The sequence below is a fragment of the Lampris incognitus genome, chromosome 17 (genome assembly GCF_029633865.1).
Source record: "Lampris incognitus isolate fLamInc1 chromosome 17, fLamInc1.hap2, whole genome shotgun sequence".
Lineage (NCBI taxonomy): Eukaryota > Metazoa > Chordata > Actinopteri > Lampriformes > Lampridae > Lampris > Lampris incognitus.
Genome location: NC_079227.1, coordinates 29,587,427 through 29,611,507, shown reverse-complemented (window position 1 = coordinate 29,611,507; position 24,081 = coordinate 29,587,427). Strand labels below are relative to the sequence as shown.

The 24,081-nt window shown below is 47.5% G+C and overlaps 1 protein-coding gene across 1 annotated transcript in view; it reads left to right on the top strand.

Annotated features, from left to right (window-relative positions):
* Window positions 1–24,081, top strand: part of cacna1g (calcium channel, voltage-dependent, T type, alpha 1G subunit) — a 181,439-nt gene that overhangs the window by 114,626 nt on the left and 42,732 nt on the right. The window contains exons 24-29 of the mRNA XM_056297388.1: window positions 1,012–1,080; window positions 5,010–5,194; window positions 18,049–18,175; window positions 20,443–20,568; window positions 20,736–20,825; window positions 21,486–21,699. Coding sequence (XP_056153363.1) covers window positions 1,012–1,080; window positions 5,010–5,194; window positions 18,049–18,175; window positions 20,443–20,568; window positions 20,736–20,825; window positions 21,486–21,699 — 811 coding nt within the window. The remainder of the gene's footprint in view (window positions 1–1,011; window positions 1,081–5,009; window positions 5,195–18,048; window positions 18,176–20,442; window positions 20,569–20,735; window positions 20,826–21,485; window positions 21,700–24,081) is intronic.

The window sequence follows — 24,081 nt, the reverse complement described above, 5'->3', positions numbered from 1 at the left end:
TAGGCTGATTGTTTTCTTGTTTAGCTTTGCAAACAGGCTCCCATCCACTTCCGCTTCCACATAACGCCTGGTGGTCATGTACAAGTCTCAGGCAGCAGGAGCTATGACAGCGCCACTGTTTGGCCAACATTTATTTTTTGGGGGGGGGGTTCCCCCTAATTGTACTTGGCCAATTACCCCACTCTTTCAGAGCCGTCCCGGCCACTGCTCCACCCTCTCTGCCAATCCGGGGAGGGCTGCAGACTATCACATGCCTCCTCCGATACATGTGGAGTCTCCAGCTGCTTTTTTTCACCTGACAGCAAGGAGTTTCGCCAGGTGGACGTAGTACATGGGAGGATCACGCTATTCCTCCCAGTTCCCCCTCACCCTTGAATAGGCGCCCCGACTGACCAGAGGAGGCGCTAGTGCAGCGACCAGGATACATACCCACATCTGGCTTCCTACCCACAGACATGGCCAATTGTGTCTGTAGGGACGCCCGACCAAGCCAGAGGTAACACAGGGATTCAAACTGGCGATCTCTGTGTTGGTAGGCAACGGAGTAGACTGCCACGCCACCCGGACCCCCTCAGCCAACATTTCTGATCAAAGTAATACCGAATGAATAGTGCTGGTTGGTATGGAGTAAGCCTTGGTTGGTTGTGTTGGTCCTCTTTTTCTGGTGAAACTGGGGTGGGTTGAAACGCCGCAACTGGGGATGTGCAGATGGAGACGTGTCAACACAATGCAACACTAGAAACAAGTGGTTCAGTGTTTCAAGAGTTATATGATTTCAACACATGATTGAGTCCAAGTGCTATGGACTAGGACTAGATTAACTGAGAACTGTTTAAAGTTGTGTGCAGAATTATAGTTACAGAACAGCAAAAACCGCTTCATCAGGATTGACTTGAAAAATGGCAAACATTGAAACCTTGGCGTCCCCGTTAATTTAGCGTCTACTCCAGATCAACCACGTCTTGACCTTAATGTCTCTGTCCTTTTCCTCTGCTGTCTTTACGTCTTCAGGAGCGGATCTTCCTCACGTTGTCTAACTACATCTTCACGGCGATCTTTGTGACTGAGATGGCTGTCAAGGTAAGTGACCTTCGAGTTGTCCACCTGGAGCGGTAGCACCTCCTCTCTTAAGGCGAAGGCCGGGGCAGGTGTCTGAAACCCACCACTCGGCAAACCCTCAGCTCTGTTTCCAAAGTCACACACACACGACACCTCTGAGGAAACGCAACCGCAACCTGGTATAAGCTGCAATGACAGGCACACGCGGAGAAAAAAGAGGAGGACAAAGGAATTTAGACCCAATCACACGAGCAAAGCCTATGCACACAGACACACACACACACACACACTTGTTTCATAATGCTGAGCGGAGGATCGTCTCGCCGGTAATGGCCTGTCTTTGAATGGAGCTGTATGCCAGCGTGGGCAGGAATGAGCCGAGGCGGAGGGGGAGAAAGTTCATCGGTGTCACTCACTCACAGCCTCAGTCTCTATTCTCGATTCCAGAGCTCTCACACACACACACACACACACACACACACTCACAGCCCACACACATGCACTTTTGCTGCACATACGCAAACAAACGGACCACAGCTGTGAAAATTCGTGCCCCTGTGCCGTGCATGTGTACTTCCACGGTCACAAAACACGCATGCGGGGCAAGTATTTGGACAAAAAAAAAGTGGAAATCGCAGCCAGGAATAATAGGCCTCAGGGAGGTTAATTAACACTGAATGCAGGAAGTGAGGTGTCAGGAGCTGAACCCCCCCGGCCTTTGTAACTTCCAGACCCCTCTTTGTTCATTTGAGATTTTGATTATTCCTTTGATGAAGGCCGTGGCACATTATTTATATATTTACTTCTCATGCATCAAGCAGCCACAACATGCAAATTATGCCTTCTGCCATATTCTCTCTCTCGCTTTCTCTCTATTTCGCTCTTTTTCCTCCCAGTCTCTTTCATGTATTGAGCTCCAGCAGGTGCTGTATCAATCTGTTTACCGCTTTGTGCTGAAGTAAGAAGTAGACACACAAAAATAATGTGAACTGAACTGAATAGCAGAGCAGGTGGAATACAAGATGAGTGGAGCATACAGCATACAGAAAGAGAAATAAGATGATATAAAATATATAAATATATACACACACACTAATATATTAATGATATACACTACAGTGCACCCGAAAAGTATTCACACCCCTTCACTTTTCCCACATTTTGTTATGTTACAGCCTTATTCCAAAATGGATTAAATTCCTTTTTTTCTCATCAATCTACACACAATACCCCATAATGAAAAAGTGAAAAAGGTTTTGTAGAAATTTTTGCAAATGTATTAAAAATAAAAAACTGAAATATTGCATGTACATAAGTATTCACGCCCTTTACTCAGTACTTGGTTGAGGCACCCTTGGCAGCGATTACAGCCTCAAGTCTTCTTGGGTATGAAGCTACAAGCTTGGCACACCTATATTTGGGGTATTTCTCCCATTCTTTTCTGCAGATCCTCTCAAGCTCTGTAAGGTTAGATGGGGAGCGTCGCTGCACAGCTATTATCAGGTTTTTCCAGAGATGTTCAATGGGGTTCAAGTCTGGGCTCTGCCTGGGCCACTCAAGGACATTCACAGACTTGTTCCAAAGCCACTCCTTTGTTGTCTTGGCTGTGTGCTTAGGGTCGTTGTCGTGTTGAAAGGTAAACCTTCGCCCCAGTCTGTGGTCCTGAGCACTCTGGAGCAGGTTTTCATCAAGGATCTCTCTGTACTTTGCTCCATTCATCTTTCCCTCGATCCTGACTAGTCTCCCAGTTCCTGCTGCTGAAAAACATCCCCACAGCATGATGCTGCCACCACCATGCTTCACTGTAGGGATGGTATTAGCAAGGTGGCGAGAGGTGCCTGGTTTCCTCCAGACGAGACGTTTGGCATTCAGGCCAAAGAGTTCAATCTTGGTTTCATCAGACCAGAGAATCTTATTTCTCATGGTCTGAGAGTCCTCTAGGCGCTTTCTGGCAAACTCCAAGCAGGCTGTCATGTGCCTTTTACTGAGCAGAGGCTTCCGTCTGGCCACTCTACCAGAAAAGACCTGATTGGTGGAGTGCTGCAGAGATGGTTGTCCTTCTGGAAGGTTCTCCCATCTCCACAGAGGAACGCTGGAGCTCTGTCAGAGTGACCATCGGGTTCTTGGTCACCCCCCTGACCAAGGCCCTTCTTCCCCGATTGCTCAGTTTGGCTGGGCGGCCAGCTCTAGGAAGAGTCCTGGTGGATCCAAACTTCTTCCATTTACGAATGAATGATGGAGACCACTGTGCTCTTTGGGACCTTCAAAGCTGTAGAATTGTTTTTGTACCCTTCCCCAGATCTGTGCCTCGATACAATCCTGTCTCGGAGGTCCACAGACAATTCCTTTGACTTCATGGCTTGGTTTCTGCTCTGACATGCACTGTCGACAGTGGGACCGTATATAGACAGGTGTGTGCCTTTCCAAATCATGTCCGATCAATTGAATTTAGTACAGGTGGACTCCAATCAAGATGTAGAAACATCTCAAGGATGATCAGTGGAAACAGGATGAACCTGAGCTCAATTTTGGGTGTCATAGCAAAGGGTGTGAATATATTATGTACATGCAATATTTCAGTTTTTTATTTTTAATAAATTTGCAAAAATTTCTACAAAACCTTTTTCACTTTGTCATTATGAGGTATTGTGTGTAGATTGATGAGAAAAAAAGGAATTTAATCAATTTTTGAATAAGGCTGTAACATAACAAAATGTGGGGAAAGTGAAGGGGTGTGAATACTTTCCGGATGCACTGTATATACACACTATATATATGTGCGTGTGTATATACTAATATATTAATGATATACACTATATATAAACTATATATATATAGGTGTATGTATATAGGTGTATATATGTGTATATATATATATTAATATGTTAATGATATACACTATATATACACTATATATATGTGTATATATATACTAATATGTTAATGATATATACACTATACATACATGTGTGTGTGTGTGTGTGTGTGTGTATATATATATATATATATATATATACACATACATACATGCACACTGCACCACTGTACCGCCTTGCACCACCATACCAGGTGGCACAGTGGTGCAGCGGTTAGCGCTGTCGCCTCACAGCAAGAAGGTCCTGGGTTCGAACTCCGCAGTTGTCCAACCTTGGGGGTCATCCCAGGTTGTCCTCTGTGTGGAGTTTGCATGTTCTCCCCGTGTCTGTGGTGGGTTTTCTCCAGGTGCTGCAGTTCCCCCCACCATCAAAAAAGACATGCACGTTAGGGTTAATACTCCTGTCTGCCCCTGACCACAGCGTGGCAAGAAGAACTGGAGTTGGTCCCCGGGTGCTGCACGGCGGCTACGCACTGCTCCTAGCTACACAGCTAGGATGGGTTAAATGTAGAGTATAATTTCCCCATGGGAATCAATAGAGTATATCAAAATTAAAATAAATAAATAAATAAATAAAGGGGAAAATGTGGCTGTCCATCTTAGGCCAAAAAATCACTCAACAGTCCACATGAAATATGTACATAAGTAATACCTTGATGCCTCTGTGTTGCAAGTCTCAGAGACACTGATTTGTTGAAATGGGGAAACTCTTTAGTGTTGTTCTGCATTTTTAATTGTTGAATCATTTTCTAATTAAGTTTTAGTGCACATGCATCTTAAATGTGTGTTAATCCCCAGCAGTGCCTGAAGTTCTCTCTCTCTCTCGCTCTCTCGCTCTCTCGCTCTTTCTCGCCCTCTCTCTCTCTCTCTCTCTCTCTCTCTCTCTCTCTCTCTCTCTCTCTCTCTCTCTCTCTCTCTCTCTCTCTCGCTCTCTCTTGCTCCCACCCCCATCCTTCTCTCTTGCTTTCTCTCTTCCTCTCTCCTTCTCTCCCTCTTGTTCTCTTTCTCTTGCTCCCCCTCACCCCCCCCTCTCCCTCCCTCTCTCTCTCTCACTCTCTCTCTCTCTCATGTTTAGATCGCGGCTAAGGGCTGGTGTTTCGGGGACAAGGCGTACCTGAGGAGCAGCTGGAATATTCTGGACGGCATGCTGGTGCTCATCTCTGTCATTGACATCCTGGTGTCTCTTATCTCCAACTCCGGTACCAAGATACTGGGCATGCTCAGAGTGCTGAGGCTGCTGAGGACCCTCAGGCCTCTACGGTGAGCAGCAGCGACACAGACACACACACACACAGGGAATGGTAGGCTTGTCTACCATACACACATATCTCATATGTCCAGGGCTACCAGGGCTAGCGTGCTGCCAGTAGTCAGGCACACGGGATGAGGGCGGCCATCGTAAACAACCGCTAATGCAGACTAGCGGACACGCACGTGTGGTTTTAAAGTAGAGCCAGGAACAAACTTCTCCCAGCTCTGATGTATCGCCTGCCTTTCAGTGTTTGGTATGCAAATGTAGGCCTTTTTAAAAGTGCATATCAGTTTATTTCAGAGTATATTTGTGCTGGTGTTATTGTCAAGAGGACAGAGGATTTTAGTTGTGTTGATGGAAACCATGCCAGAAATCCCTAATTTAAAGATTATTATTGTACTTTGATATTCAGATGTGCAAGTGCCCATGTGTGCATCATTTGTGCGTGTGTGCGTGTGTGTGTGTGTGTATGTGGGTAAATGCACAAATGTAGCGATGGTGCTTGTGTACTGCTGTCTGGTTGGCTGGTGTGTACTTTGTGTCTCATCCCTGAGCTTTTGAGGCTTTGGTGATGTTTGAATATTTATTACATCCACAGAAAAAAAAAAGAAAAAGAAAAAAAGGATCAAATATTCACTTTTATCCTGCTCAGTTTTCATTCTCACATGTCTGTTGATATTAACTGTACTTAAGTCTCTTTCCTCCTCTTTTGAAACTTTCAACTTTGACCTGGAAGTAAAATTTGTTCTGCGAGGGCTGTTTTCCTTGTACACTCTTTCTTGCCAAAAAAAGCTCTTTTAATAATCTTTGTGGGAGTTGTCAAAGCCTGCGTGTGTGTGAGAGAGACTTAATGTATGTGTATGTCTATGTCTATGTGAAATTTTTTTTTTTAAATTATTTTTTATGTGTCCATTTCTCTCTCCATGTCACACCAGGCCTTCGTTGTTGCTCATGAAGGTGAATAATAAGACCTGTTTTGAGATCAAACTGCAGATCAGATGGAAAAATTACATTTTGAAGGCATTTGGAAGCACAGATTGTATTTTTACCCACCAGATGCAAGATGCAGTCGGTCAATCTCATCATCTGGCAGGCTGCGGCATCCTGACACTGTCGACGTTGGTTTGTCAGTATTTATCACCTGGGAGGGGATAAATATGGCGTATAGTCCCCCGTGTGTGTGTGTGTGTGTGTGTGTGTGTGTGTGTGTGTGTGTGTGTGTGTGTGTGTGTTTCTGTCCGCGGCTAGTTTTGTGCACAGCTATGACTAGGATGAAGAACCTCTCGTGGTTGCGGTGATTCAAAACCTTAAAAGAAAGTTTGTTCTTGCTACCACCGCTCCCTCTCTAGCTCCCTCTCTTCATTCACTCTCTAGCTCACTCGACCAACGCTCAATCGTATTTTGCAAGTCAGGAAATCATTCACTGCAGATCTCAGCACAGGAGAATCGGAGGAACACTGGATGCACCAAAGACTACATCCTCTGTCTTTCTGTTCCTCCTATGATAAAGCTGGGTAAACACTTCATACCCGCGCATGTGCGACTCACAGCTACGGTTGATTTCTCCCAGTAGGCGAACAAAAAGCTGGTTTGTCGCCAAGTCGAAGCACCGGAGAATGAGAGATACAATGGGAGGGTGCCTACGTCCGGGTAGCGTAGCGGTATATTCCGTTGCCTACCAACACAGGGATTGCCGGTTCGAATCCCCGCGTTACCTCCGGTTTGGGCGGGCGTCCCTACAGACACAATTGGCTGTGTCTGCGGATGGGAAGCCGGATGTAGGTATGTGTCCTGGTCCCTGCACTGGTGCATCCTCTGGTCGGTCGGGACGCCTGTTTGGGGGAGGGGGGGGTGAATAGCGTGACCCCCCCATGTGCTACGTCCCCCTGGCGAAACTTCTCACTGTCAGGTGAGAAGAAGCGGCTGGCGACTCCACATGTATCGGAGGAGGCATGTGGTAGTCTGCAGCCCTCCCTGGGTTTGCAGAGGGGGTGGAGCAGCGACCAGGACGGCTCGGAAGAGTGGGGTAATTGGCCGGATATAACTGGGGAGAAAAAGGGAAGAAAAAAAAAGGAAACAGCTTTCAGCAACTCACAATTGGAGAGCTGTGAAGTCATGACAGTTGTTATCATTGACATGAACATTTAAATGACCTCAGGCCGTCACCTGACTACGAGACCACATATAGCCTTTTCTTCATATCAGTGTTGAAATGGTACGGGGGGGGGGTTACCCTTAAACATTTCAGGCAATAGAAAAAGGGGGAAAGGAAACGGGTGTGACTGCGAGGCTGGATAAAGCCTGGCCTTGTTTCGCTCCAATTAGGACGTCTCACATTCATTCTGAGGTTGTTGTGGTGAACCCGTCATCGAGGGGACTTTTCAAAGGGTGGCAACTTTGGCTCTTAATTAGTTGAAGAGTCGTTGCATCCACGCTGCGACCCCCCCCCCCCCCGGTCCACTTAAAAATTAAAGTTCATAAATGTTAATGTGGCATTAGAGTCGGCACTCTGCGTCAGTTGTTTCCTGTCTGTCAGAGGAAGGCCCTCCTCATTACACCAGCAGCAGTAGGTGCTGCGTGTTGCCTCCACACTGCCGCTGATGTTGTGTTTATAACGTTCTCTCTGCTTACATGCCCGGCCCTTTTTAATCCTGCGGGGCCCGGGTGAGGCAGACACTGTATTAATGTCCAATGAGGAAGGTTTTAAAGTCAGATCAGAAAATATATAGCCAACTTCAGCAGAAAAACTCACCAAGAGTTAAGTGTTTGTGTGTATTTGTTAGAAAGATTTTTAGAATCAGAATCAGAATCATGTTTATTGGCCATGTAGGTTTGCACATACATGGAATTTGACTCCGGTTTCGTAGCTCTCTCTGTGTACTTAACATAGAATAACAACACTACAACACAATAATCTTCAGTTATCTACACAAGGATTGGCTTATACAGGTGAAATAAGAGGTGATAAGGTGCAGTGGTGCAGAGAATATATCAGAGAAGCTGAAATAGATGTTCGCAGGTTACTTACACACATGCCTGAGGTAGATGGACATGACAGTGTACCAGTATACGTACAGTGTACAGTACAGTAGATACAACATGGCCGGATTTATTTGGCAGTGTTAAGCGTTCATTTGAATGACAGCCCGTGGAAAGAAACTGTTTTTATATCTGGTTGTTTTGGGGTACAGTGCTCTGTAGGGCCTACCAGGGGAGAGGAGTGGGAACAGGTTGTGACCAAGGTGTGATAGGTCTGCAGTGATGTTGCCTGCCCGTTTCCTGAGTCTGGAGGTGTATAAGTCCTGAATGGAGGGCAGGTTGGCACCAGTGATTTTCTCTGCATACTGAACTGTCCGTTGTAGTCTGTCTTTGTCCTGTTTGGTGGCCGAACCAAACTAGGCAGTGATGGATGTGCAGAGGACAGACTGGATTAATGCAGTGTAGAACTGAATCAGCAATTCCTGAGGCAGGTTGAACTTCTTGAGCTGGTGGAGAAAGTACATCCTCTGCTGGGCTTTTTTTTTTTACCCCTTTTTTCTTCCCAATTGTATCTGGCCAATTATCCCACTCTTCCGAGCCATCCTGGTCGCTGCTCCACTCCTTCTGCCGATCCCGGGAGGGCTGCAGACTACCACGTGCTTCCTCCGATACATGTAGAGTCACCAGCTGCTTCTTTTCACCTGACAGTGAGGAGTTTCGCCAGGAGGACGTAGCGCGTGGGAGGATCACGCTATTCCCCCATTCCCCCTCCCCCCAAACAGGCACACCAACCGACCAGAGGAGGCGCTAGTGCAGCGACCAGGACACACATCCACATCTGGCTTCCCACCTGCAGACACAGCCAGTTGTGTCTGTAGGGACGCCTGACCAAGCTGGAGGCAACACTTGCTGGGCCTTTTTGATGACTGTGTGTATGTTGGATGCCCACCTTAGGTGCTGGGAGATTGTGGAACCCAGAAATCTGTAGGTTTTCTCTGCAGACACCGTGCTGTTGAGTATGGTGGGAGGGGGTGGGGGATGTGTTGGGGGACTCCTCCTGAAGTCCACTGTCATCTCCACAGTTTTGAATACGTTCAGCTCCAGGTTCTTATGGCTGCACCAGAGGGCCAGCTGATCAACCTCCCATCTGTATGCAAATTCATCACTATCTCAGATAAACAAACTTCTGTTAAACCTCAGGAGTTTAACAGACGGATCACCTGAGGTGTAGTCATTTGTGCAGAGGGAGAAGAGTAGAGGGGAGAGCACCCATCCCTGGGGGGGGGGGGGGGGGGCGCCAGTGCTGATTATCCGGGTGTGTGTGGCATGTGACTTTCCCCAGCCTCACCAGCTGCTTCCTGTCTGTCGGGAAGTTTTTAATCCACTGGCAGATGGGGGCTGGTGCAGTGAGCTGGGTGAGTTTGAAGTGGAGGATATCTGGGACAATAGTGTTGAACGCTGAGCTGAAGTCCACAAACAGGACCCTTGCGTATGTCCCCGGGGAGTCGAGGTGTTGGAAGATGTAGTGCAATCCCATATTGACTGCATCATCCACTGACCTGTTTGCTTGGTAGGCAAACTGCAGGGGGTTGAGCTGGGGGCCTGTGATTTCCGTCAGGTGGGCCAACACCAGTCTCTCGAAGGATTTCATGACCACAGACGTTAGTGCAATGGGCATGTAGTCATTTAATCCTGTGATACAGGGTTTCTTGGGGACCGGGATGATAGTGGAGCTCTTGAAGCAGGAGGGGACTTCACACAGCTCCAGTGATCTGTTGAAGATCAGTGTGAAAATTATTTCATTTATTTATTCATTTATCTTTTAAAATTGCCTATGGCTGCAGCAGAAAAATGGGTGGTTACATTGCAGAGAGAGAGAGAGAGAGAGCGAGAGAGAGAGAGAGAGAGAGAAAAGCTTTGGAAGACAGGGGAAAGACAAACAGCTGACACAGCTGTAATACAATAGTGGGCTTTCTTGTCTTGAGTTTAGAGTCAAAACAGGTGCAGTCAAGAGGACTTGACACTTTCACAGATACTAGAATCTATATCTATCCACACCTATATCTACCCATACCTATATCTATCCATACCTTTATCTATCCATACCTTTATCTATCCATACCTTTATCTATCCATACCTATATCTATCCGTACCTATATATCTGTCAGTAACTATATCTATCTATACCTATATCTAGCCATACCTTTATCTAGCCATACCTTTATCTGTCCATACCTATATCTATCTGTATCTATATCCATAAAGCCTAAACCATAACTATTTTATTCAATACTTCTTGCCTTAGTGCTCTTACAGCAGTTGTAAATCATAACTATTAACATTAAGAAATGTTTCCAAGTTGATTATTCTCATAGCTCCTGTGATGATTTCCAGGTATTTTTAGATGCTATAAAAAGCTGCATTTCAAAGGAGAACAATAACCCTTAATGTTAGACCTCACCTCACAGCACTGGCAAGGAGATATACTAAACAATTAGTCATAAACTGAAAATGATCCAAAGATCCAAACTCTCTTGAAAGCATTTTAATTGTTTAATTAAGATTTGCTTCAGCCTTACTAAACAAGAGAACCCTTATTAACTGCTCTATTGGTTAATAAACACTAGTGCTGCCTTCGGTTGAAATATGTAATGACAGTGTGTTCATAAAACTTCCGCTTCCAGTGTGGGAAGATGCGGCGCAAATTCACATTTGCAGCGGCCTCACCCAGTACCGGTGTGGGAAGATGGCAGCGCGAATTCACATTTGCAGCGGCCTCACCCAGTACCGGTGTGGGAAGATGGTGGTGCGAATTCACATTTGCAGTGGCCTCATCCAGTACCGGTGTGGGAAGATGACGGTGCGAACTCACATTTGCAGCGGCCTCACCCAGTACCGGTTATGGGAAGATGGCGATGCAAATTCACGTTTGCAGCGGCCTCACCCAGTACCGGTGTGGGAAGATGGCAGCGCGAATTCACATTTGCAGCGGCCTCACCCAGTACCGGTGTGGGAAGATGGTGGTGCGAATTCACATTTGCAGTGGCCTCATCCAGTACCGGTGTGGGAAGATGACGGTGCGAACTCACATTTGCAGCGACCTCACCCAGTACCGGTTATGGGAAGATGGCGATGCAAATTCACGTTTGCAGCGGCCTCACCCGGTACTGGTGTGGGAAGATGGCGGCGCGAATTAACATTTGCAGTGGCCTCACCCAGTACCGGTGTGGGAAGATGGTGGTGCGAATTCACATTTGCAGCGGCCTCATCCAGTACCACTGTGGGAAGATGATGGTGCGAACTCACATTTGCAGCGGCCTCACCCAGTACCGGTTATGGGAAGATGGCGATGCAAATTCACGTTTGCAGCAGCCTCACCCAGTGCTGGTGTGGGAAGATGGCTGCGCGAACTAACAATTGCAGCGGCCTCACCCAGTACCGGTGTGGGAAGATGGTGGTGCGAATTCACATTTGCAGTGGCCTCATCCAGTACTGGTGTGGGAAGATAATGGTGCGAACTCACATTTGCAGCGGCCTCACTCAGTACCGGTGTGGGAAGATAACGGTACGAACTCACATTTGCAGCTGCCTCACCCAGTACCGGTGTGGGAAGATAACGGTACGAACTCACATTTGCAGCGGCCTCACCCAGTACCGGTGTGAGAAGATAATGGTGCAAACTTACGTTTCCAGCGGCCTCACCCAGTACCGTCCATGCAGTGTCTTTTTCCACATCAGCATCTTAAGTATGCGTCTTCGTTTGATGGCTGGGGGAGCTGGCGCTGGATCGGCTGGGAGAGCTTGGTCTGCTTCGTCCCGTGGGCCCAGGGGCCACGGCCCTGCCCAGAGCTGCGCCTGAAGAGGAAACACCGAGGGCAGTCTGACAGGACGCGGAAGCGAGGCAGGCTAAGCTAACTGCTAGCCCATGCAAACCGGTAGTTACGACAGTCATCCTGCGTTTGTTTTCTTGGACAGTAATTTTTTGTAGTTTGATATGTGTGTTTTAATTTTTGGATGTGTGTTTTTGTCTTTGTGTTGCACTGCTGTGGGCTGGGGCAAACAATATTTCGATTCCTGGTATGTGCAGGTAATTCAGTGGCTCATTATCTAGCTGCTAACAGCCGACAGCTTTACTGCCAAAATCTGCACAGACAACCAAATCAGCATGGTGCCCCCCCCCCCACACACACACACACATACACACACCTCAACTCAAAATATGCACACAATTGAAATCGCATCAAAATGCCATTTTTTGAGTGTCGATATCGTAAGTCAGTGGCTCACAGTATAGAGAGGAGAGAAGATGGATATCCTAATTTCTTCAGTGTACCTTGCCTGAGACATAAGCACACAGATCAGCCGGGGCATCAGTCACCACACCAGCTCTGTGAGTCGGGCCAGGGTGGTGACAGAAGTGACGTGAAGGAATCGCTCCATTAAAATGGAATTAGTCCCAATACCACTAGTGATACCTCTGCTGAATTACTACTCATTACATATGCATTATTCATACTTGGCTGGATTATGTGTTCAGATATGGGCAGACCGGTGCATGCACAATGCATCCTGGTGTATTTAGTCAAAATAACTTGGCGGCCAGTTAAATGTGCGTTACTGGACTCATGAGTGGAGTTGAATATGTCCTAGGAAACTTTTCTTGGTCATCGTAGCTTCTCAGCGTCTTCCATCTCGCTGTAAGTGGTGTCTCGCTGTATGCGGTGCCAGTGTCATACATGATGTAGCTTTGAACGCTGAGGTGGGAGGCTTTGACTTGCAGCGGTTTCATGAAGCTTTATTAGCACTCCAAGTCGATTATGGTAGAGTCACACTTCTGGGCCGTAAGGAAAAGGTGTTAATAGAGGTGAAAATGCTCGCTGATTTTTTTCAACATCTGTAGTAACCAGCGCTTGTGGCTCCACCAAGGTCGTATGTGATGCTACCTCATGGTGATAATACTCATTACACACGTTTGCTGCTCACACGCTTCACTCATGGCTAGCCTGACACCCGTGTCTGAGATTTTAATGCCGAGATAAAGTTGATGTCATGAGGGGTTGAGTGTGTGTGTGTGTGTGTGTGTGTGTGTTTTGTTGTGTTGGTTTACATGCAGGTGTCTGTGTGTGTTTGTTTCTCATTAGCGATATTAATGATGTCATTACATTGCAGAGGAGCGGAGGGTGCATGGGCGTGTGAGACGTGTGTGTGTGTGTGTGTGTGTGTGAGTGTGAGCGAGAGACTGTGTATGAGAGAGAGCGAAAGAGACTGTGTGTGTGTGTGTGTGTGTGTGTGTGTGTGTGTGTGTGTGTGTGTGTGTGTGAGCGAGAGAGAGACTGTGTGTGTGTGTGTGTGTGTGTGTGAGAGAGCGAGAGGGACTGTGTGTGTGTGTGTGTGTGCGTGCGTGCGTGAGTGCTCATGTGAGTGTTAATGTGTATTTATGTGTCTGTGTATATGTGACAGGATGATGCATTAGCTTTGTTTAACTGGTCGCACACACACACACACACACACACACACACACACACACACAGTCGCTCTCTCTCGCTCTCACACACACACACACACACACACACACACACACACACCTCCAGTCTTCCATCAAGCCCGCGACCTGAGCCGGGAGACGCCTAGAGGGAAGGCCCAGAAGTGAGCGCCTCGTGTGGGCGAGTGGCACCTTTATGTCAGCTCCACCTCAGCTCCACCTCAGCTCCACCTCATCAGTGATCCAGCTGCAACCTAGAAAAAGCCGCCCGCCTCCCGGCCCCATTCATTAATTGTCCCTGCTGCCACCTCTCCAGTCCTCGGGGCAGATAGACTGCTCTAGATGGCCGCATGGTGGGGGTTGACACTGCCGGGCAGGTGTGTTGATTGATACATCACAGACGCCCCCCCCCCCACATGCACACAACCCGCTGTTGACCCCTGTCAGCTCATTCTTTGAGCTCATCCATCACTTGGTGCGATGATGTAATTATCTGGAGGCTTTAGCTTGATAGTGTGTATATATTTATATGCAGTGTGTGCTCACGGGTGTGTGTGTGTGTGTGTGTGTGTGTGTGTGTGTGTGTGTGTGTGTGTGTGTCCCTGAGCGTGTTCTGCACGCCACGCACTATTTCTGACGGGGCCTTGTTAAATCTGAGCATAATCGCCATTCTCCAGGGCAGAGAATGTGCCTGCGTGAGAACAGACCCTTGTGTGTGTGTGTGTGTGTGTGTGTCTCACAGTCTACATTTGCATTTCCCCTCGTTTCAGCTCCCGTCTCCCCGGATGCTGGAGCGAGCTGTTAGACTTTTGACAGCCGAGGCAGAAAAGATGGCTGCGGGTGGGATGGTGGCGAAGTGGCCGCCGGCGTTAGCGAGCAGGAAGCGAAAATACAAACAAACGAATAAAGCGAAAGCAAAACAAGTGCAAGTTAAAAATAAAGGTTAAAAAAAGAAGACGTAAAAGTCATTTTTCATTTCGTCTACGTCTCTCTCCCTCTCCCTCCGCCTGTTCAGCTCGCCAGCCCCCCTTCACTGCCTCCACCTCTGCTTATATCTGTGCATCTTTTAATTACAGCCGGTGTGTTTGTGCTGCGGGAACAAGCCTTCCACTTATTGCCCTACTTGCTATTCTCTCTCCGAGGAATGACAAATATGTTGAACGAACGGAGAGACAGAGTGTGTGTGTGTGCATGCATGTGTGTGGGTATTTGCATGCATGTGTGTGTGTGTGTGCAGGTGTAGCACATATCTGCAGACTCTTCCCACACTTTTGTGTCGTGCACTGAATGAGGCCACGCTACGGGTTGGAATGAAATTATGCATGAAGGCAGATTAAAACCACGACTTTAATTTTTTCTTCTCCCCCCGCCGGCTGACTCCATCCTCCCGTTTGTCCGTAATAAGCGTTTTCACCTCGGCACCGCCGCTCTCTCTCCTGTTTGTTGTTCAGTTGTTCAAAGATAGCATGGAGGCAGGGAGCTAAGCTAGCTGTTTCAGTATGAAACGTGGGAATGTGTAGCGCTAATCGTGGTAAATGTGCTGCGTTTACGCGGCGCTTTTCTAGTCTGGCGGCCACTCGGCGTGCTGTACAGTGTGTGCGCCTCGCATTCACCCATTCACACACACATTTGTACACTGATGGCGGAGGCTGCCGTGCAAGGCACCATCGGAAGCGGCTAGGGGGTTCGGTGTCTTGCTCAAGGACACTTTGACACGTTCCACTCAGGAGCCGGGGATTGAACCAGCGACCTTCCGATTACTAGACGACCCGCTCTACCTCCTGCGCCATGCCGCCCTATAATCCCTATGATCTGTTTTTTTTTTTACGTGGCACCAGACGTTCACGTTGTACATGACCAGGATGTTGTCCTTTGTGAACTCTGCAAACTCTTCCCATTTCTCTTCCCACTCCCTCCGCACTTCCCATTTGTCTGAACCTGGCTTTCATTTTTCTTTCTCTGTTCTTGTCGACAGACGAAGAGATATTAAGATACGCCTGCAGAAACAGGCAGGCAGGCAGGCAGGCAGGGAGACAGACAGTAAGGATTGGCAGCTCAGATTTGATTTTGGCTTATCCAGACTGGAATCAGATTCCTTTTTTATCAACTCTGGACAACCAATTGAAAAAAAAAACAAACATGGAATCTGATTCTTGTAAATCACTTTTAAACGGATCATAGGTGGTTTGGAATGTGATTCAAGCTCAAATCGGATTTCAAACAGTCATCACTGCTTGTGGCAGCACACCTCTGTCTGCACAGGGAGGCTGGCTGTGACTGCAGCACCCAACCTGGCAGCATATATCAGCCTCCTCCACCCCTGATACTGTCTGCTATGACGGAGGACTTCTGCACTGTGACTTGACATAGATGTGATGTGAGCGGATACGTCTCCGTTCTTTATAATCTGCAGCTTGCCGTGCGTTGTATGCATGCCTACGCCTACACCATTACCACCGAAATTAATGATGCCAGCTCAGTCACTTGCAAATAAAAGTCCTGAAGATTGGACTTGAGAGACGAATCGGATTTGCCCGCGGTACAGCCAAAGACAGGAGAGGCCGTCTGAACCCACTGACTCTAAGCTTAGTGGTGAATTCCACCTGATAAGGTAATGTCTAGCCTTGTTGAGGTCAAACCCTAAATTACCAAACGCTTGACCCTTGATGGGGGAAATCATTATGAAGATTTTATCATGTCTGTCTCACAGTGTCACGGGCACAGCGCTTGAGCACTAGTGCCCTCCATGGGACAAAGAAGTTACTGCATCCAGACATGGTTTTCAGTACTGAGAGGTAATGAGATGTTGACTGATGAGGTGAGGCTTCTGGGCTCATTGTTAATGTCAGTTGGCTAATTAGCCCTGATCAGCGGCATCGATCTGTGACCTTTTTACCACCTAGGCTGTCTTGATATCTCAGGTCCACTCTCAGTATGCTATTGACTCTCACCTCACTCATCTGCTGGCTTGGACAGAAATACTGGAACGTATGGCATGCACACAAAGACTAAGCCGGACTGAAAGAGTCCTAGAAGATAATGACCTCAGAAGCCTCCTTGTGTGTCCTCCTGTTGTTTGGTGATAACGTATTTAAGGCCTTTTCATGTGACTTCATAGTCTTATCACTCCATCATATTGACTTGCAGCATCAAAAAGATTGTGCGTGCACCTGTGGGAGTGAGGCTGGTGTGTGTTGTCAGGTGTAGTCATCGTCACGTGGGCAGATGTTTCTGCAGTGTTTCTGCAGTGTGTGTGTGTGTGTGTGTGTGTGTACATCTATTTTAGTCATCTCATGTGTGATTTTGATCTTGTCCTGGGTGCGACGTTAAACTGCAACCGTCGGGTCGCCGACGACTAAACCGGCACCCCCACTTCAATCCTTGGGTTGTTGTGAGGAGGGTGTGTGGACAGCCAGCAGGACTAAAAACAAAACCTGTCAAAGGGCGGATGAGTTCCTCTGTGAGCCAACGGCCACCCATACCTGGAGAGGAGACAGGGACCACCTGTTGAGGCATCAACTGTGCTCCTACGACCTCCATAGGTGTATGCATGTGTAACTGGATATGGATAGAGACTATGGAAGAGGGTGTATGAACATGTGCGTCAACAGGTTTTTGACAGTGTGTGCATGTTTGTGTATAGCTGTAGCTGAATGTGGATGTGCGTGTGGATCTACTGGTGTGTGTGTGTGTGTGTGTGTGTGGCTGGGGTCTCTGTTTGTTTCCCATGGAGCAGCCCAGCTGCAGTGCGATGCTGTTACTAATTAAACATCCTCGTCATCACTCCATTGACTTAATTAGATGTATCTGTTCCCTCGACTGCAAAAATTACAGGAGGTGCCACTCCCCCCACCCAAAAAAAAACAAAAAAAAACGGGGTGTAAAGAGAGTGCCTGACGGAGAAGATTATGGATTTGCGTAAAGCAAGGACGTTGTGTAAATGGGCAGATTTTCACTGTGGTGTTGATTTAAAGGCTGATATCTCACATGCTTGATGGGCAAATGACTAACAGACTGTAAGAGATCCTTTATCAAGAAAGGCATTTGTCGTGTGTGTGTGTGTGTGTGTGTGTGTGTGTGTGTGTGTGTGTGTGTGTGTGTGTGTGTGTGTGTGTGTGTGTGTGTGCAGAAAAATGAAGCGAAAGAGCGGGAAAAGGCTTACTTACTTGCACCAATTTTCAGCAGAGGAGCAAAATGAGGGGAATAAAAGGCAATAATATTGTGAGGAAGGTTTAAGTGGGGTGATGGCCGATGGGGGGAGGGAGGGGAGAGGCTGAAGATGGGAATGCCAAAGGCATCCCTGCTCCATCTGGTCTGAGTTGGGCTGTAAATGACTGCACCATGTCCAGCAAACACACACACACACACACACTGAAATCTCATTGTATTTTGTGTTGCAGTGTGATCAGCAGAGCCCCGGGACTGAAGCTGGTGGTGGAGACTCTGATGTCCTCTCTGAAGCCCATCGGCAACATTGTGGTCATCTGCTGCGCCTTCTTCATTATCTTTGGCATCCTCGGAGTGCAGGTGAGAGAGGGTAGAGGAGGAGAAGAACTTTCCGGCCTTTCAAGGAACCCAAGGACGCTTTATACACACACAAAAAAAGATTAAAACAAAGATCAAGATTACAGACCATAGGCCTTAGTAAAAAGGTAGGTTGTCGGTAGTCTTTTAAAATTGTCCAAAGAAGCAGTATTATGGATCTCTGCTGGAATAGAGTTCCAAAGGGTGGGGGCTGCCACACTACAGGCTCTATCCCCAAAAGTCTGCAGGCTGGGGCGGGGGATGGAAAGCAGGCCTGTGTCTGTGGACTGCAGATTCTGGGACGGAATTATGGGGTTGAGGAGGTCTGACAGGTACTGGGGGGTGTGGGCATGGAGGGATTTATAGGTGAGGAGGAGGAGGATTTTATAAGAAATGCGTGATTTGACCGGGAGCCAGTGAAGGTGGACGAGGGTGGGAGTGGTGTGTTGCCAGGGCTTGGTGCGGGAGAGAGGGAGAATGATCTAGGGGTATGGTAGGAAAGAGGCTGGAGTAATAGGCAGCATAGAAAACAAAAGAATGGAAGAGGTTTGGAGAAGAGGAAGAAGTGGACGGCAAATATTACAAGATTTGTCTGATGTGTAAAATCATTTGTGTCCGAGCTGAAAAAACTCATGTGACAATTGTGGGTAGATGGCCGCGCGAATTCACGTTTGCAGCGGCCTCACCCAGTACTGGTGTGGGAAGATGGCGGCGCGAACTTACATTTGTGGTGGCCTCACCCAGTACTGTCCATGCAGTGTATTTGTCCACGTCCACGTCTGCATCTAAGTTTGTTTTGTCTTCTTTGATGGCTGGGAGAGCTTGGTCTGCTGCGTCCTGTGGGCCCAGGGACCACGGCCTGCCCGGAGCTGTGCCCGAAGCAGAAACACCGAGGGCGGTCTGACAGGACGCAGAAGCGGGGCAGGCTAAGCTAACTGCTAGCCCATGCAGACCAGCAGTTCCGATAACACCGCGGGTGGTCTGGCGGCAACCTCACCTAGCCTTGACTGTGTTTTTGGTGTCATCATGTGGAGTGCGGGAAGGTGTGTCGAAGGTGCCTGGTCTATTGTGTATGGTGGGCCCAGGGACCATGGCCCTGCCTGGAGCTGCGCCCGTGCAGGAAGCATCGAGGGCAGTCTGACAGGAGGTTGAAGCGGGGCAGGCTAAGCTAACTGCTAGCCCATGCAGACTGGCAGTTCCGACAGTCATCCTGGCGTTCGTTCTTTCGTAGTTTGATATCTGTGTTCTTGTAGTTTTTAGATATGTGATTTTGTCTTTGTGTTGTACTGCTGTGGGCTGGGGAAACGATATTTCGTTTCATTTCATGTTTGGAAGTACATGCAATGAAATGACAAAGTGTTCCTGATCCCTGATTCTTGAAATGCTTCCATCATATTACTTTCTCCCATAGTCTGCCGGTGTGCCTTTATAGTCATACACCATGAAAAAAATGCCTTTGGATGCAGTTTTCCCATCGTAACTTGCATGCCTAGCCATACTATCTGTATTTGTCTCATCATAATGGAGAGTTCCTGGCAAACAGCCCAAGGACCATTCTATACTAATGAACACTGTGTCCTTGACCGACTCCAGACATCTGTCCGTCACGAGTGTGTCCGAAGGTCCCATGTATGAAGGGATGGGCAGCCATGTTGCGTTAATTGCTTTGGTCGTGCTCAGTCAATGACCAGAACCCGTGACTCAACAGAAGTCTTTTAAAGGAAGATGCTGTACGGCTTGTTCTAATGCCGCGGCGAACGTTAGCAGCGTTGGCGATACAGCTGAATATTCAATGCAAAAAAAAAAAGCCTTGACTCTCTGACTCATCGTAAAAGAGCACCTCCTTATCTTTTACCCTAAGCCCCGCTTTCCCATTGTTATGAGTCACACCGAGTGATGTGTAGCAGAGTCTTTTAAATTGATGCGGCATTGAGCGGATGAGCATTAACCGACTCCTGTGCACCAAGTTGCAATGTAATCTTTTGTGGCAATAGCACTCTGCAAATAACATCCACTAAAGCAGCTTTTTTTTTGGCACCGACAGGTTCAGATTGATAGGGGAAGTTTCTGAAAACTTGAAAATAGGTAGTAGGTTAAAAGATATTGGCATGTTCCTTTAACCAGTTTCCTAAGAACATCCTTTTCTACCAGTAAAACGGTTATTTAGTTCTGCTCCAAATGCCTGCCATTTGCATTAAGTTACTGAAGAAAGGAGGTGAAATGTTTTTTTTTTTAAATTTCACCATGTTTGTCTGTTGTCCTCTCCTCAGCTGTTCAAAGGGAAGTTCTTTATTTGTCAAGGAGAGGATGTGAGGAACATCACCAACAAGTCTGACTGCGATCAAGCCAATTACAAATGGGTCAGACACAAGTACAACTTTGACAACTTGGGGCAGGTAAGAACGCAAAGTTACTTGATGTGTTGTTCAAACAGTCAGTATCTCTTTGTCGAGAGGAAAAGCTGCCCCGTTTTGGCAAACAAAAGCCTCTCAAAGATGAATTTCTTTGCCAGCCTGTTCCAGTCTTCCCCGGTGTTTTATTCCTTCCTTTCCCTCCGTCTCAGGCCTTGATGTCTCTCTTTGTTCTGGCGTCAAAAGATGGCTGGGTGGATATTATGTACGATGGACTGGACGCTGTAGGAGTTGACCAACAGGTTGATACATACATATCTCACACACACCTATACATTCTCATTTGCACACACAAACACCGAGGCTAAGGGAGAAGCTACCAAGGCATGTCATGGCAGGTTGTTTCAGAACCCAAACGTTGGGTTCTACCCTGATCAGCTGTCAAAAAGCCACCTTTACCAAATTCAGGCGGCGCGTTGCCGCAGTGGTTAGCGTTGTCGCCTCACAGCAAGAAGGTGCTGGGTTCGAACCATGGGGTTGTCCAACCTTGGGGGTCATCCCAGGTCGTCCTCTCTATGGAGTCTGCATGTTCTCCCTGTGTCTGTGGTGAGTTTTCTCCGGGTGCTCTGGTTTCCTCCCACCATAAAAAAAAAACAAAAAAAAAACATGTATGTTTGGGTTTGTACCTCTGTCTGTGCCCTTGACCAAGGCATGGCAAGACGACCTGGAGCTGGTCCCCAGGTGCTGCACAGTGGCTGCCCACTACTGCTAGCTACACAGCTAGGATGGGTTAAATGCAGAACATAATTTCCCTATGGGGATTAATATAGTATCTAAAAAAAAATTCAAATACAATAAATAATATGGTAAAAAATATGCTGCAATGTAAAATTGTGGAAAATAACCCCCCCCCCCAAAAAAAACAAAAACAAAAACTGTGTCTGTTTTTTTTTGTGCTTCAGCCGGTAATGAACTACAACCCATGGATGCTGCTCTACTTCATCTCCTTCCTGCTGATCGTGGCCTTCTTCGTGCTCAACATGTTTGTGGGAGTAGTGGTGGAGAACTTCCACAAGTGTCGGCGCCATCAGGAGGCTGAGGAGGCCAAACGCAGGGAGGAGAAGAGACTGAAACGCATGGAGAAAAAGAGACGGAGTAAGGAGAAGGAGCTGGCTGGTCGGTAGTCTTTCCAAATCTTTCTGAGTCCTGCTTGATTTGAGCCTGTTTTTTTTTTTTCCCCCTTTTGGTTTGATTGAAGCCAGAAGAACGCAACTTGCGCGCTAGCCCTGATAGTAGATGCTACTCTCTGGTAGATCCTTTCCCTCCCTCCTTCCTCTGTCTCTTTCTTACTTTCAGGCCCTCGCACTCGGTCTTTTATGCTGCCGTGTGGTCACCTTGCCTAGCTCCGTCGTTCGTGGAGCTTTCTCTTCCAAGTCAAACATCTATTGACGTGTTGACATTACTATTTCGGGCAAGGTCTGTGGGTTTCCAGAACTAGGATAGGTGACCACCTGGCCTACAAAACCCCTACTCTTCCTCCCCATCCCCTCATCTCTTCCCCCTGCTTGGTCTTGCGTAGACGCCGTGCTTGGGATAGCCCCTTGGAGCATGCCCAGTGAGTGCTGATGGGCGGGTCTTGCATGGTGGTGTGCGTCCAGAGCCAGAGGGAGGGGGGGTGAAGAGGGGGTGCATGAGATTTTGTGCACCCCTGTCAAAGTGGTGGATCTCCCCCCTCCCTTCTCCTCTTCTGCATGTGGTTTAGTACAGCCGGAGGGTCAGGCTCACATATACAGGACAAAAAACAAAACGGGAAGAAAAGCAGAATAATTCATATTTTAGTGGATTGTGGTTCTGATCTGTGATCAGTTTTGACTCTCCTCCCTTTTGGTGGTGAAGGCTGAACTTTGTAGAAGTGGGAACCTTATTCCAACCTGCCCCTCCCTCACCTCCGGCTGTATAGACTGCGCGGTTGGTTCCCGTTTATTCTACTGCCTCTATCTCTAAATATAAGTGCTGAAATATTGTGCATTAAACTTATTTGGGGCATATATGAAGTGTCTGTACTTAAGAGTATCGGCAAAAGACACTTGCTGCTGTTCTGAAATCTCCACTAGGAGCAGTTATTCAGCAGTGGAAATCTTCGATTTCCTGCTGAATAAGACGATGTTGGTGGTTGATAATGGGAATGTATCCATCCGATCCTTGAGAAATACAGATGGAAATGGATCTTCCTTTTTTTCCAGGAAGTGTGCACCTTGGGTATCAGACCGACAGAGAAACTCTGAACTCTCACACCCTTGCACTCTCTCAAACTGACACACATGCACATGTGTTCTCTTGCATTCACAGTTGCAAAATACCACAGGTAGGGAACCTCCCTGTTTTCCTCACACAGGACCCTTCATGTTCACGAGTTGATTTCCCTTATTTCGCTTCTACAGTTTTTGGTTGAATAGTTTCTTTCTTTTTCTTCAGGCTTGGTATTTTTCTGTTGCTGGATTTCTTTGTCACTGGAGTACCTTTGCGGAGTGACAAGTTGTCGTCGGCTAAATAAAAGACAAAATATCACGACAAGGCGATGAAATGTTGGCTGCGCTGCGAGAGAATGTCAAAATAGTAGTCACGGGGTCTGCTTTTGGGCATATTTTGTTCGAGTTGAGGTTTCTAGGAGATGTGTGCTTTGGGTTTCTGGAGGTGGTTTGAGAATCAGGGGCTACCCAAAACCTCATCGTCTCTGAAGTAACTGAATGGAAAAAAGGGTAATTGAGTTAAATCAGAGGTACTGGACTCAGAATCACTGGAAAGACACAAAGTAGGAACACAAACCAGCTTTCTCTTTCATTGCTTCCTTCTGGCCTTACTCCATCCCTCTTTCCCTCTTTCTCTCTCTTTGACTCTCTCCTAACGCTCTTGTCCGCCCTTCCTTCCTTGGCTTTCTCACTGACTAACATGGTCTCGTTCCTCTAGATATAATGGTTCCAGGGGTGAGTTGGGCCCTCTCTGAAGGCACATTGAAAGGTACAGAGTTTTCAGCATGTTCTGTGTGTGCCACCCCCACCCCCCTCCTCTCACCCCACCCCCCACCCCACCCAACCATCCTGACCACCGCCATGGTGGCGAGGGGGTTCAAAGTTCAAAGCTCACGGGAGGTAGGGCCCCATCCCGCGTCCCGCCCCCCTGCCTCTCTCTCATCAAACCTTACGTTCGCTGGACGTGCTGTTCCCCTGTTGTTGCTGTCGTTCTCTCTGTTGTGGCACTTTGTCCTTTTCACAGTTTTCCTTTCACACGTGACCCATCTGCTGTCCACAACACTGCTGCACCAGACACTCACAAGGAGAGAAGACTCAGTCTAGCAGACAGAGGAGGAGAGGGAAAAAAAGAGATGGGGAAAGAGTGTGAGTGATGGAGAATGTTGGACTTTTTTTTCTTAATTTAAAGCCAACTCAAAAGGATCACATGAGAGAAGGAGAATCTCTCCAGCAAGGCTTTTCCTTTAGACCTAAAGGAACCATATTGCACTTATAATTCTGCCAGGACCCGTTTTATTGATGACTATTT